The 15258-nt window shown below is 27.4% G+C and overlaps 1 protein-coding gene across 2 annotated transcripts in view; it reads right to left on the bottom strand.

Moving 5' to 3' along the window:
- The window catches only part of LOC105149324 (uncharacterized), a 76520-nt gene that overhangs the window by 45681 nt on the left and 15581 nt on the right, over positions 1-15258 (bottom strand). For both annotated transcript variants that reach the window (XM_011061653.2, XM_011061655.2), the window contains exon 2: positions 14132-14173. In XM_011061653.2, coding sequence (XP_011059955.1) covers positions 14132-14173 — 42 coding nt within the window. The remainder of the gene's footprint in view (positions 1-14131; positions 14174-15258) is intronic.

Here is a 15258-nt window from a genome sequence, read left to right as displayed (position 1 = left end):
AATTTAACCAATCAAAACAGAAGGAACTAAAATTCTTTTATCCTTCTTGATCAAATTTCATGCGTCTAATTTCGGCCTTAGCTAATAAATAATTATAAGAATTCGTTATCTAATAGGGAAGATATTAAGAAGATTCATTATATCTATAAGGGCTATAATATACCTTCTGCTCTACTCTTTGTCCATACTCCTTCTTTGTCATGCTCCTTTTTTTTCTCTTCGTCGCAACTTTTTAAAATGGTTTTACAGTAAATCGAGTTACCATAGAAATGCCTAATTTTTTAAAGAAATTGAAGTACCGAACTTGACATGTTCAAAATTTTAGGATAGATTATCGATGAAATATAAAGAAAAAAATGTTGAAAATGTAACTTAATACTTATAGTGAAAGATAAGGATCGGAGGCGCTTCTTTAACTAACTGCATACAAACATTACCATAGATTTTTCTAAAAACAAGATTATAATATTTTTAAAAAATTACGATTGTAATAGTCACAAAAAGTAATAAGTAATGCATCAGATATTCTGGAAAGATATTTAATGTTGAAATGGCAAAATATCGAATGAAATCTTAATATCGAACAAAACTTTTTTTTATTTAATTATTATTTTTATTTAATATATTAATTTCTGCATACAAAATATCATTTATTTCATACTATTTTATTAAAATATATACATAGTTTTATAATATTTTATTGAAATTACTAAGATATTTGTGATTTTGGATGGGTCTTGGTGAGGCACCCCAAATCGGCATTTTATTGTAGAAGCATCTTAAATGAAATTATTTCGTTAAAAGTATGACTGTACAAAAATCGACAACACAAATGTCAACAACAAACTGTGTATATACCAAACAAAAAGACAAATACGAGTTCGAAATTTTCAATGACCCTCTCGATAATTAGACCATTGAAATTTCAATAATTATATCCGTACATCAGTAAGTGGATATACTCATATTCTAATTAGTATATAATAGTACTTCAAATAGGATGATCAAACATCCGGTTTTTCTTGGATATTTTTAAAACCCAGTGTGTCCCTTTTTGGCAATTATTTTGAGAGAGAGAAAGGGGAGAGAGAGAGAGAGAGAGAGAGAGAGAGAGAGAGAGAATGTAAAGGAACCGAAAATTATTAAGTTCATCGCACATAAATATATAGTAAGCTAATCACTAGATCATCATCTATGTATCTGTGATAAAAAAAAATTTGAAAATAATTAGGTAGAGAAAAGTCGCCGATACGGACATAGGTCTTTTAAAGCATCATCCTCTCACTTCTCAGAAACTAACTATTGCACTTTATTAATACTAATAAAATCATGATTTGTTTAGCCAAGTAAAGAAGTACAAATTCATAATTCGTATATTTGTAGCTTATTTATGTATCAAATCAGCTAAAAACGAATTCTACGAATATAAAAATAAAATTTTTACGATTTTCGTTTATAAACTGTACAGTTTAAATAATAGTGACTATATTATTGATAAGGCTGCGTCGTTTTAAATACTTGTAGTTTCCCAAATCAATCTTATTTATATTATTGTATTTTTTCTCTCTTAGTTTTTTCATAATACGATTTTAAATATAAAATTGGAGTGCAGCGTAAACCGCTACATCTGTCTGTAAAACAAATCATGTGCTAATTTAATCTTTATAATGTTACGTTATAACGTCAAATAGCTCTATTGAAGCTAAAGGCAATCGTACATATATGGAAAAACTTTTGAAAAATTATCACGTTACATATTTGCATCTTATAGAACGACATAAAATAAATATGTATATAATTCAATAAAATGCTTTATAACGAAGTGAAAATCTTAACTACATTTATTTGTAAATACTTTATACAGATAATTCCTGTAAAAGAAAAATTATAAGAATACGTAGCTCACATTACTGCCTACTGTATCAGTTTTGAAGCCCATTTTGTTAAATGCTTATTTTTTCTTATCTTACGAAAAAATTAATTATTGCAAAATTGCAGACAGTATATTATAAAAAATTACTTATACTATCTAATAGAAGACATTTTTTAGTTTGTACTTATATTTTTAAAGTTTTATTTTTACCTTTTGTTTAAGAAATATTGTCTAAAAACAAAGTGATATGTCAGTATCGGTGACTTTTCTTTATTATTATATTTAAAGCACTTTTTTGCTAACACTAAATACATATTTTTATATACTTAGGATTTCTAAATATATTCTTATTCTACTTTTAAGTTCAAAGATAGAACTTATTTTGTATTATAATTTAACTAAAATTGTCCTCTTGTTTGTCCTACTTTTGAATCTTAGTGTTCTACTTTTGTATTATTTTTCAATTGGGAATGTCTTAATTTACCTAGGTTAGATCTGGTCACCCTAACTTCAAAGCACGGGTCCTATATCTTTCATCGCTGTTCAACATTCGCGTTGATTCGGGTTGACATAAGGTTTGTGCTAAGAATAAGCGATACGCATATCGATATGCTAAAAGTCGTTTGAAAATTGTTCTTTAGGTAAAAAAGGGACGATTATTATACAAATAAATCAATATTTGAAATAGCCTGAAAGATGATTTTTTAACCGATATTTTGCAAAATATCAGTTAGAAATCATCTTTGAGGCTTCTATTTCATGCAGACTGACATTTTTATAAGAAAAAAATATGTTTTTTTTCACCTAAAGGGAAATTTCCAATTTTTAGTGTATCGATATGCGTATCGCCTACAGTTCGCGCGCAAAAACTAAATTATTATAGACTACTGTCTCCTCTATTACATTTAAATTATGAAAGATTGTAATATATTATATTGTAAAAATCTTTACATATATAGTTTGTTTTTTTCTCCTTACTTGTAAATATAAATATTCTTTTGATCAAAAAAAGATTTAGATAAAACGCTTGATAATTGCATCAGTTTGTACTACTTATTATTTAATATTGATATTCAGATAATTTATCCTAATTAAAACAGTTATGTGTGAATGATATGGAATATCACGCGGATAGAATAATTATGATAAATAACAGAGCTTTTGCAAATAATGTCATTAAATGTCGAAAAGCGAGTGAACAGTGAATATATAAATTGAAACATTTCATGATTCAATGAATTCGTAATTATTTGGATAGTGCACGTTGTTTGTATTTATTGTACCGTTAATATCATTACCAAAGTGCTAGAATTAACCATCTCATTAGTAGAAGGAATTTTAATCGTAAAATAGCGTTAAAAAAATTACGAGTGTTTCATAACAACTAAATGTCATAAAATACTCGCAAAATGTCTCGCAAAAATTTGATATTAGAAAATCTAACTACGGTAATTCAAAATCAAAATTATTCTTTATAAAATACACACATAGATAATATATCATTTTTAAAACGACAATCTTGATTGTTCAATTCAATAGTTGTTTCAATAAGTGTATTTACTTGAAATAATAAAGAGTGTACATTTGTAAAACATAATTATTATCTACTTGACTTAAGTTAAACAACATTGTATTAGACTTTATGAGAAACTCTGAAAGTAGTCTATCCAAAGCATCGCAATACGGCGTTCTAAAGACATATGTAACGTTTCAGGAAAGTGTCGACTACCGGCTGTTTTCAATGTAACTTTATATTTCTGAACTTGTGCTGCATATTTTGTTTCTTGGCGCCAGACAAAGTTACGCTTGCACATGTTGATCTAAACATAACCCGCGAACCGTCAAATACAGACTAAAGTAAAAGAAAAAGTAATATTATAAGAAACCTATTCTATTTTTTTAATAATTTTTAATTTTGTAATTTTATTTAATATATTTTCAATATCACTAATTTTGTACACATTAACATATAAGAAATATTTAATAGGATGTGTAATAATGAAATACAGATAAAAATAGAAACATGTAAGCAAGTACATATAAAAATAGAAATATATATGCATATATATATATATATATATATATATATATATATAGTATATATAGTAATTCAGATTGAAATATTTAAGCATTATAAAGATCCAGCTTTAATCATTATAGCTATTACTTCTATTTCTTATTGTTGAATTTAGAAATATATGTACAAGCTTTTACTATAAATTTTATAATAAATTTATTTTAGAAAAAAACTATTATATGTTTAAAATAAAAAATAAAAAAAAGGCTTAAAAAAGATATCTAAAAAATAATTTAATAAAATATAGAATTTAAATATATAGAATTTCTTGAAACATGTTATACAATATAATATATATGTTTATGTTACAAAAAAAAATCATTAATTTAAGTTACATATAATATTTAAGTTATACATTATTTCTTGTAACTTATATTGATTATCACAATATTTTATATAAGGAATGCAAAAGTTCTTTATTTTTGTTGAGGGTATGAATGCTATGGAAGAAACTTAATGATCGAACCAAACTCTTCAACATCTCGGATTTCCTTCCAAGTTAGCAAGAAAAGTCTAATTGTCTCTTTAAAGAGAGAGACAGAGAGCGAGAGAGAGAGAGAGAGAGAGAGAGAGAGAGAGACCTGACACAATTGCTTTGATTACAAATTCATAAAACGTTGGAAAATACATTTTCTTAGTAGATTCATTGAAATTAGCACAATTAAATACCGACGTATTGAGAGAATAGCAGAAAAAAATGCGACTTAATAATTTATATCAATTTCATTAATAAAATGAGTATTAAGGCTCAATTGAAATATAATAAATCAATACAATAAAATAATGCCGATTAGAACCATAACACAGTGTGAAATTTGATTTATTTAAAATAATCGCAATCGCAAACATTTTGATCCAATTTCGGATCCTTATCAATGCTCTCACATAAATCGAAATGTTAATAGCAATTATTATATCAATTATTACATCAATTTCGACATTATCAAAATCGAAAATATTAAACTGATTTATTTATATTTTCGTTGTAATATGAATACAATTACTACACATGGCAAAAGTAAAAGCAAGCAGAAATTATTATTAAAGAATTATATGTTCGTGCAATATTTGTTAATTTAATACAATCTTGCATTAATATGCACATATACATACAATTCAAATACATAAATAATTTACTTCTTACTACATTTGCAATAAAGCGACATTTCCATAATTTTTGTTATGCATTATCGTTATGCACAAAATAAAATTATACAAAACACTAGTTGTACACATTTTTTCAAAAACGATGTGTCCAAGCAAGATTTACATCGCATTTTCGTTCGTCCTCTGATTTTTCGTTTCATCCTCTTTCGCTCAATAGAACGCGCTCATCGTGGAAAATCGCGCCTGTGAAAAGGTGTGAATCTCCGGCCCTCGAAAAAGCGCGACAATACCCATGGTGCCGGACGCACAATGAACCCTAAACCCACAATGTAGTCACTGTATCCGTATAGAAGATAGAGTACAAGCAGGGGTGGAAAAGGGCCCTCTCTTTCCACTACCCTCGCCCGTCTACCTTTCTTCGCAATTCCGCCTCGAGGAGTCGAGGATGGCCCGGACGTGCTCTTGACGGTGCATTTTCAGGCGCGCAATATTTATACGAGTCGTGTATCGCTTTAAAGCGCCAACCCATACAGTGTAACCCAAAACCCCCACGTAAAAAATTTACCCGACACACTACATGCAACCACCGCCACCAACCGTACATGTCAAAATATTTTCTGAACCGAGACCTTACCTCTTCACACCTCCTTTCGCACATTTTTTCATTCCATGTCTTTCATCCTTTAAACGAATAATATAAATTGTCTTACAGAGAATTTTTTTTATGTTGATAAAGATTGATTAGCGAAAACTTTTTATTCTATTTTATATCTAATTTATATCGATTGATTAATTTTTAAAATTAATTTTTTAAATAAAAAGAGTTTCTAAATTATCAAGTAAAATATCTTGCAATTAATAATCAAATTAATATACAAAATGTAATTATGTAAAATTAAAATGTCTTTGTAAAAGATTTGTAATTAGTATGTGTCTCACAGAGAGCATGCAAATAAACATATACAGACTCACGGCATCGACATATGCGTATTATTGAATATATTGTCTCTATTGTATGACGGACGTAGGACAGGACATAGTGTCCTATTGTTCGAGTTATCTTTTGTCACAACCAGCTGAGCCAAAATGGCCACCAGGCAATGACGTCACAATTTCATATCTCTACCTAATACATACATAGATTCTATCTCAACTGAGAGAGTTGACTAAAGTATAAACAATTAAGTAGTTGAGTATTTAAAGTATAAATAATAAAAATCTAGAAATTTTCCAATTTCTAATTTTTTTGCATACAAATTTGTCAAATCACCTATAACTAATTCATAAGTCATACAAGTATGCGTAAAATTTAGTTACGTGTCATCCTACTCAAGTGATTCGAAATTCATTGTTTCTGATAAAATATGAAAAGAAGCTGTTATTAGATTAAGCGAAAACAATCGCACGTGAATCCGCTTAATGTCACCTATTAATTAGGGAAAGCTTATTATTGACAAATTTATGTCCAACTAATATTAGTATTGCATAAGCATATAATCAAAAAGTTGTGTATTTTACAATTAATAAAATTCTTTTCTTCAGTAAAATCCATAAACCTCTATTTTTTATTTAATTACAGACTAATATTTAATATCAATACTTAAAGTAAATTTTATGAAATTTTAAAGTCATAATTGAACACTCTTTTAATTCTTTACATTGCAATTTAAATAAAATATCTTGCTGATATTCAGCAGCGTTATAAATCCTCGCACAAAGATATTCCCGGCAGCGATGTTAGTAATTAAGAATAATTTCAATGCACATGTTAATTCTTAATTAATGTCCTTGTTTTTCTCTCCATTGTAGACTTCTTTATATATATATATATATATATATATATATATATATATATATATATTAGGTGTTGGAATTAATTCGTAGCGTTTTACAAGTGATGGGAAGTACTTTCATTAATGTATTTTTTAATGCTCATGTGAAATAAATAACATTCTTTCATTAAAAAACGCTACGAATTAATTCCAACACCTAATATATATATCTTTCTACTTTCAGCTACACCTCTCTTCTGTTTCTTCCTATTCTTCCTTTTTCTTCCTTTCCGCTTATATTTCCGTCTCTAATATGTGTTATGATATATCCTCTCCCTCAACAAAGTTTGCTGAATAAAAAGAAACTGCTGCAAACAAAAGCATGCTTTTGTATCTCAAACTGTTATTGCCATTACAATCAACCACAGATGCCTAAGAAAAAGAGAGTAGAAACAAAAGGAATGACAATCAGCAGAAAATCTGATTCAAAAAATTTTATTTCTGTAAAGTCACTTTCTAATTTTAACTCGTTTGTTACTTGACCAAAATGTACTTTTTGCTATTGCTGAATTTTACAATTTCACAATATCATTTTTTAAAACATAATAATCCCCATATAGCACTCCAAGTAAATAAATTGAACGGCAAGGACGAGTCACATGAAATATATATTTAAGTTTCATAAAATTTGTTTCCACAATTATAATACATGTCCTAATCCCGAAACTCACAACTTGGCTTTTTTCTCTAAAACACAAAATCAATTGATATCAATCGATCGTCAGAATCAATAGTTAAATGATGACATTCACGCGTCGTATTTATATGCTGTCCTCTTCTATATTTCAAGGTGCAGTTAACTATCCGAAATGTCGTCCTATTCGTTGTCTAATACGACTTCTACATATGAGATATTTCACAAAAAGAAAAACAAAACTTTTTTTTGTTCTCTCTCTATTTATTTTATTTTTAATATTAGCTTTACTGCCACTTAGATACAATATTATTGCTATATCATTGTTTATATAGATGAATATTTCCTGCTTATTAATCTATTGCTAAATACATTTTATTCTCTCCATTCTATTTTAGTTATCCTTAGCTATTTTAATCAGTATATATGTTATTATTTAATTAGTATGTACATACATATGTTAGAGATATAATAATCTGTATAATAATTTGTAGAGATAATAATCAATTGAATGATAAAAATTTTAATCATAGTTATAATATTTGTCTTGAAAGTATTCAGATATTTTGTATATATAATACATTAGCTCTGCTTTTTATTTCTGCACTAGACTGCACTAGACCTCTCTTACTTTCACCAAATATTAAACATATACCTATCTCACTTAAGTTTCAAAAGTGTATACCAGTTCAGCGCCACAAAAAACAGACCTATTTTTTTCTTTTTAATAAAACGAGGCTTATTTTTCTACAGCACTGATTGACTCATTTCGCGCTAGGACTCATATCTATATTAAACTTGAAAAGTATATTGGATCAAATTATATATATATAATAATATAAAAATCTAACCTACGCTCTATATATATATATATATATATATATATATATATATATATATATATATAGAGCGCAGGTTAGATTTTTAGAACGGAAACCAATTTACGACAAAAATGTTGGCGAGTCTCCCATATTCAAGTGATGCTAGTAATCAGGTACGAACTCCTTCATGGTTGAACGCACTTAATTTTTCATAGAAGAAAAATACGAGCCATATTCCTACTTCGCTCTCTATGTCTTACGCCAACTCCCAACTTCGATTTTCGCCGTCCCTTCCTAGCTACTCGCGCACTTCCGCCTCCTTTTTGTCCCACTACCCCCGGTTCGGGCTTCTAGTCGTGCTGAGACGCACACAATTTCAAAATCGTTTATAGAAACCGGGTTTTATTCTCTCCTCGTCGTCCGTCTCGCGAGTTACCACCGTAATTCCCTGTTCCGTCGCTTGTCCTCCCCTCTCCAGCTGTCTTGTACATTTCTTTTCACGGAGGAAATTTCTAGCGGACGATGAAATCGATACGAGAGGAAACGAGATGATTGGATTGGAGTACGGGAATGCTTCTGGCACTCCTCTAAACGCTCCATAGCGCGCAGCCCCTTTCGATGGGGCAATCGTTGCTCTGTCTGAAAGTACAGATTCCTTGCAATAACGTGTTTCAGGTATGATAAACGTTAATAATGCAGCTTGTGGCATCTCTAGTTATATAAGAAACATTTTATTATATAAAAATATATCAAAGTTATATAGTGTACTTGTACAATAATATATACACATATTAATATAGATGTGCAGTATAAGGCTTGAAATTTAGAAAAAAACAATCAATACAAAATTAGTGAATTTAAATCATTAGTGCAATTTGAACATATTGATTTTGCACCAAATATTTACTATTTATTATAATAATTAAAGTACAAATAGAGGAAAGTCTGACATAAGTCTTCTAAAGAGGCGCCCCCTTATTTCTCGGAAAGTAACTATTGCACTTTATTAATACTGATAAAAACTTTATCTATTTAGATGATTAAAAAAGTAAAAACTCATTATGCATATATTTCTATACAAAATCAGCTTAAAATGAATACTACAATAAATGCGAAAATTAAATTCTTGCTATTTTTTTTTGTATATCAATTTTAGATTTGTTTCATAATACGGCTTTAAATATAAAAACAGATGCACATCTGTCTGTAAGATACCATAAGCTAACATAATGTTTATAATGTTATGGTGTTAAACAGTCCTATCGGAGTTGAAAGCAATTGTGTATTATGGGAAAAAGAGATACTGAAAAAGTTATGTTGCATAATTGCGTCTTGCAAGACAGTGTAAAATACGCATATAAATAATTAAAAAGTATTCATATCGAAGTAAACGAAAATTCTAGAAAATCTTTTTATATATTCATTTGTAGATATTTTGTACACATGAGTCCTGTAAAAGAAAAAGAACAAGAATATATGACATTACTATACCTACAGAGCCAGTTTTGGAGATTATTTTGTTAGATGCTCATTTTTGCTTATTTTAGAGAAAAGTTAATTATTACATAATTACAAATATTATTATAATAACTGCTACATTATCTGATAGAAAATACTTTCTAGTATGTATTTATGTCTTTAAAGTTTTCTTACTTTTGTTTAAAAAAATTGTCTAAGAACAAAGTGGTATGTCGGTATCAGTGACCTTTCTTTATATAAAATCTTTCTAAGAGATAGCTGATTTACTTAATAATTTCATTCTTCGCAACATAATAAATGTCGTAAATCTGTACATTCGAGCAAAGTAGTATTGAAATAATGTGCGAAATAATAAGCAGGATAATCATGATAATATCTTACAATTAATGTAACGTATATATAATATGATTATGATTGTTATATTTTCCATGAAGCAAAATCCATAAAGCAAAAATTTATACAAAGTTATAGTAATTGTTTGTAAAGTCAATTGTTACAATAAAAAGTAACAATTGATTGAAGAATTATCATTATTGATCTTATAATTTAAAATATACTATATGAAATATGATATACAGACGATACAGTACCTTGATAAACCATGCATGTATCTCTCTTCATGTATAGCATTTATCTTTTGGTCAGAAGCTTTAATAGCTGTGTAAGTATATTACCATATTATTTAGATTATTATATTTCAAAGAGAATTATTATAATTTATTTATAAACTAAATTTCTTTAAGCTCATCAATTATTAAACAATATTTTTTTATATAAATGTTAATGTATTAGAGTAAGTAAAAAAGTACTATTCAATGTGTGTATGTTATTTAGATGTAAATTGTATGTAAAAAAAATCATGAATTTCAATAAATATTATTAATACTCATTTCAGCAGAAATATCATGACATATGTCAACATTCAATGAAAAGTGCATCAATAATATCATTAACTATACACAATTATAAGAACTATATTAATTACAGACAAAACAATCTTTACACTTTTTTATAAAGCACAACATTTTTTATATCAGACACATAGAAGTTGACAACAATAGATATCTAGTAACAAGAGGCTTTCAGTCAGAATTGGTTGTTTTAACAACTGTGTAGTACTTTGAGTTGTAAAGAATTTTGTATAAGACGAAGATAGAAAGAGAAAAAAGAACTTAACAAAAAAGTAAGAGAAGAAAAATAAGAACGGAAGCAGAACGTAGTGTGAACTCCCAAATACGTAGAAGATAGGCGAGAAGTACGCGGTTCTCGCGAAAACGCGTTTCTGAGGTATGAGAGTTAGGAGCGTAATAGTTCAATTTGGCGGCAAAGGAAAATACTGCAGAGAATCCTGCAAGTAAAAGGAGACTTGCGTTGGCGCGCGGTGGTGCTACTCGGAAAAGATTGCTGGAAAATTGGAGACGTACGGAAACATGATGTGGAGTGAAGCAATGCGGAAGTGAAGCTTAACCATCCAACATTGTCATTGATTTTTCGCAAAAAGAACATGCAAATTTTCTTTGGCACCGTTGGATTCGTTGTAATATCAGCTATGCGTATAATAGATATTATGGAATATTTAATGATTTAAATTATCGGACAATAAATTAAAACACTATATAAAACGGAACTAAAAAATTATAACTTTAAAAATAAGTGTGATTGTGAAAATAAGACAATATTTATATCTCAATTTGCTAAACTCTGATACTTAGATCTAATATTTAATTAGATGATTCCATGCCTAATATCTGTCTCATACAGATATATTGTATTCTATGTCAAAATATTTTGAGGAATTATTAGTTTTGAGCACAGTTCATTACATTGAAATGTTAATTGGTAACGGGAGACTTTTTTACTCGAAATTCGAGTATGTATCCACGCCTACTGTCAAATCTTAATTCAACTCCTCAAAAGTGTTACTTTTTGAAATGTTATTTCGTTAAGCACACGCGCGCGCGTGTATGTATATAGGATGTCTCGAATTTATGAATTAAACTTTAGCGAGAAAATTTTTAAAAAATTAAATAAAAAAGTTATGTGTACATTTTTATTTCAAGCAGTAGTTTTTAAGATATAGAATTTAAATATAGCCAATTATAGATTATACTAAGTCATCTGTCTAACAATCGTTAGTGCGATAGTATTAGTAAGCACAGATTTTAGCGTTTAAATATAGTCCGCATTGGTCATATTTATATCTTTATTATTATACAAATTGTTGCTTAAAAAAAAATGTACCTATATGTAACTTTTTTATTTAATTTTTTAAAAACTTTGTTACTGTGATATTTTGATTCGCGAATTTTGAGAAACCACGTATATATAATATTATCCATATATTTTATTCTTAAATAATATTGACAGTTAAATTAATAATTGAAGAAAATTATTCTTAAAAATTAAAGAAAATTACTTTTAAGATATTTTTATCAAAAATAATTGTATCTATTAAAAATAAATAATTATATCTATTTAACGCGCATAAAAGTACCAAACAATATTATTATTTTTAGAAGCAATTGTTACTAACCATTAAGAAGTTTTGTTTGCAGACAAATATTTAGATTCATTTCAAATTAATGCATATTTAATTTGATATTTAAAAAATGGCATTAACGACACATCTTACAGAGACATTTCCAAAAATCATTAATAATAATTAATTGATAGATATATAATAGTGACAATAAATTTATGGCAAGCAATACAGAAACCCCATTAGATGTGAAACTCATCCTCAGTAATCATTTTTAACTTGTCGTTTCTTGTTTCGAGCGACATCGCTTTGCGGGCTAAACGGATCGCGCTTAATGGCTTGGAAAAATCGAAATCATCGCGCACATGAATACGTAAGCAGTTTTTTTCAATGTGCACACGATGTCATATGGCGATAATGGTTATTGCATCTGTAGAACTTATTGTTGTATAGAACTCCAAATACCATGTTTGTTAATATTATCTATGATTAACTAACGATATTGTAATTCGTTACAATTTACAAAATAATAAGAACTCTAATTTTTATTTCAGCACACTTGAAGAATTTTTATATAACGTAATTGTCTTATATTGTCAACGTAATAATATTAATAATATAATATATATTGATAATAGATTAATATATATGTTTGTATCAATAGATTAATATTTATAAATTTGTACCATTTGCAACAAGTTAGTTTTATATTCTTAAACAAAATACGTTAACTCAAAAACATTATTTTTATTATATGTAATAAATGGAACAAGTATTGCATACACACATATTACAAACTTGATCAATTTTTATAGTGTTCGCATTCGAGAAGCATTATAAATTCAATTCAACTATATGAACGTATTTATGATTTTAGTAGTCGTTTATCGTCTCGATGAAAGACTAGTGAATTTTCATATGCATATCAGAAAAAACGCTCAAAAACACTCTATTAAAGTATAAAAATGTTATAGCGTTACATTTTTTTATCATCTTGTCAAATTTTAAACAATAATATAATTTGTCTATTAAAGTTTTTAAACATTACAAATGATTGTTTGTTCCGTATTCAATACAGAATCCATCCTGTTCCCTAGATTGATAAATATCGGACTTTCTTTCCAATTTAGTTGCTAGTATTCGGGTATAAAGTTTATATAAATGACTTAGAAAACTGATCGGTCTGTATGTCCTTTCTTATGGAGAAGGATCATAATACAATTATTCCATTGAGTGGGAATATTTTGGCTATAGAGACAGAGGTTGAAAAGCTTTTAAATTTTATCGATTAAACATGCCTTCCTATTTTTTACTTTTATCACTACATTCTCTGTGACACTATCCTTCTCAGGAGCTTTATCGTTTTTCATCTTCTCTCATCTTTTGAAATCTCCGAAATGTCTTCTAAACCTTGATTCTGTACTTTATGATTGTTTATTTATATCTAAGTGGATTTGATTTGTATAAAATGTTATATAAAATTTGTCTATTTTGTGCAGCAGATCTTTCTTATTTGATATCAAGTTTCCTTCTCTATCCTTAAGTTATATGATTTTGTTTTTTTTTATAATTTCTCACAAATGTATGTTTTTTCTTGATAAAAGTATATTTCTTTTTAGCTTATATTTTATTTACTTTTTAAAATAAATATATTAACGTAAACATTTAAAATATTTAAAATTAATCTTACCCGTTATCTACATGTGAATGTAGATACGTTTTACATAAATTATTTTACATTTTCTTAAATGATTAAAATCATTTTTTAAAATTTAGTGTAATATTATTACTATGTTAGAAATGTCATATTTTTATTTAAAAAATCTCACCTGGACTTGTATTGGAGAATGACCCTTTTGATTGTGAAAATCCTAAAACAAAGAAATAAATATTAATTAAATTATCAATAATAATACTAATTAATAATTAATCAATTAAAAGTTTTTTATCATTAACTAGTTTATTTCACTACAAATTTAAGTCTGCAAATAGTAAGATTAATATTTATCCATAACTATAAAGTAAGATTGATAGTTTGACGTTAAATTTCCATTCTTTTGATCATTAAATAAATCAGTAAATATATCATTAAATGAATAGATATATCACATATTAACGCGAATTTTGTGAAATTAATGTGACAATTTCTTCTTTATTGCGAATTAAGATATTCTAGATCTCAATGTTCTTAATTATTTTTTCTGCCTACATAAACATACGTCACGATGTAGCTTAAGTGTGCCATAATTTGTTAATATTCAGAATTAACTGTAATTCAATTAATTAAAATCATATTAAAAAATTTTTCTCTCTCTTTCAAAGAAAAAGAAGTTTATGATCTTATAGGTAATCTGATTCAAATAATTCTTATATATAAGTATATAAGAATCCACTATTTCTATTTTTTTCGGCAATAATGACAAATTAATGAAAAATTGATGACAAATGTCGAAATTATTATAATTAATTCAAAATCTTAAACCAACGAAACTAAAAATATCTTATCTTTTCCGAGGAAAGGAGAAAATTTTTTTTAAGTTATTTGCGCTCAATTGCAAATACATCACTTTGACAATTGGGAAAATTTGTCAGAGCATTTGCTTAGTTAACATGTGATAAACATAATTACTTGCATTATTTCAGCATTCTAAAGTACCTCGTAAAATATGAACTCTTTTGTCTGACGTTATGTAGAAATATTCTTTTTAATTTTTAAAGAATACGCGCAGTCGTATTCTCTTATATTTACTATATATACTCACTATTTAAATACATATTAAAATTAATATTTAATTGTTAATTACTCTTTTAATTTTGCTGCATAATAAAAAGTAAATATTTTTTTTAATATTGCAAAAACATTTTTAGAGTAAGAAACACTGTATATTAAGATATTTCGCAGCGTAGCCATGTTCTGATAAAGTCATCCTACCATGCACGACGTAGATGTTAGGGT

The sequence above is a fragment of the Acromyrmex echinatior genome, chromosome 16, assembly GCF_024713525.1.
Source record: "Acromyrmex echinatior isolate Ae372 chromosome 16, ASM2471352v2, whole genome shotgun sequence".
Lineage (NCBI taxonomy): Eukaryota > Metazoa > Arthropoda > Insecta > Hymenoptera > Formicidae > Acromyrmex > Acromyrmex echinatior.
The sequence above is the reverse complement of the archived record's forward strand: the minus strand, read 5'-3'. Positions and strand labels throughout refer to the sequence as shown.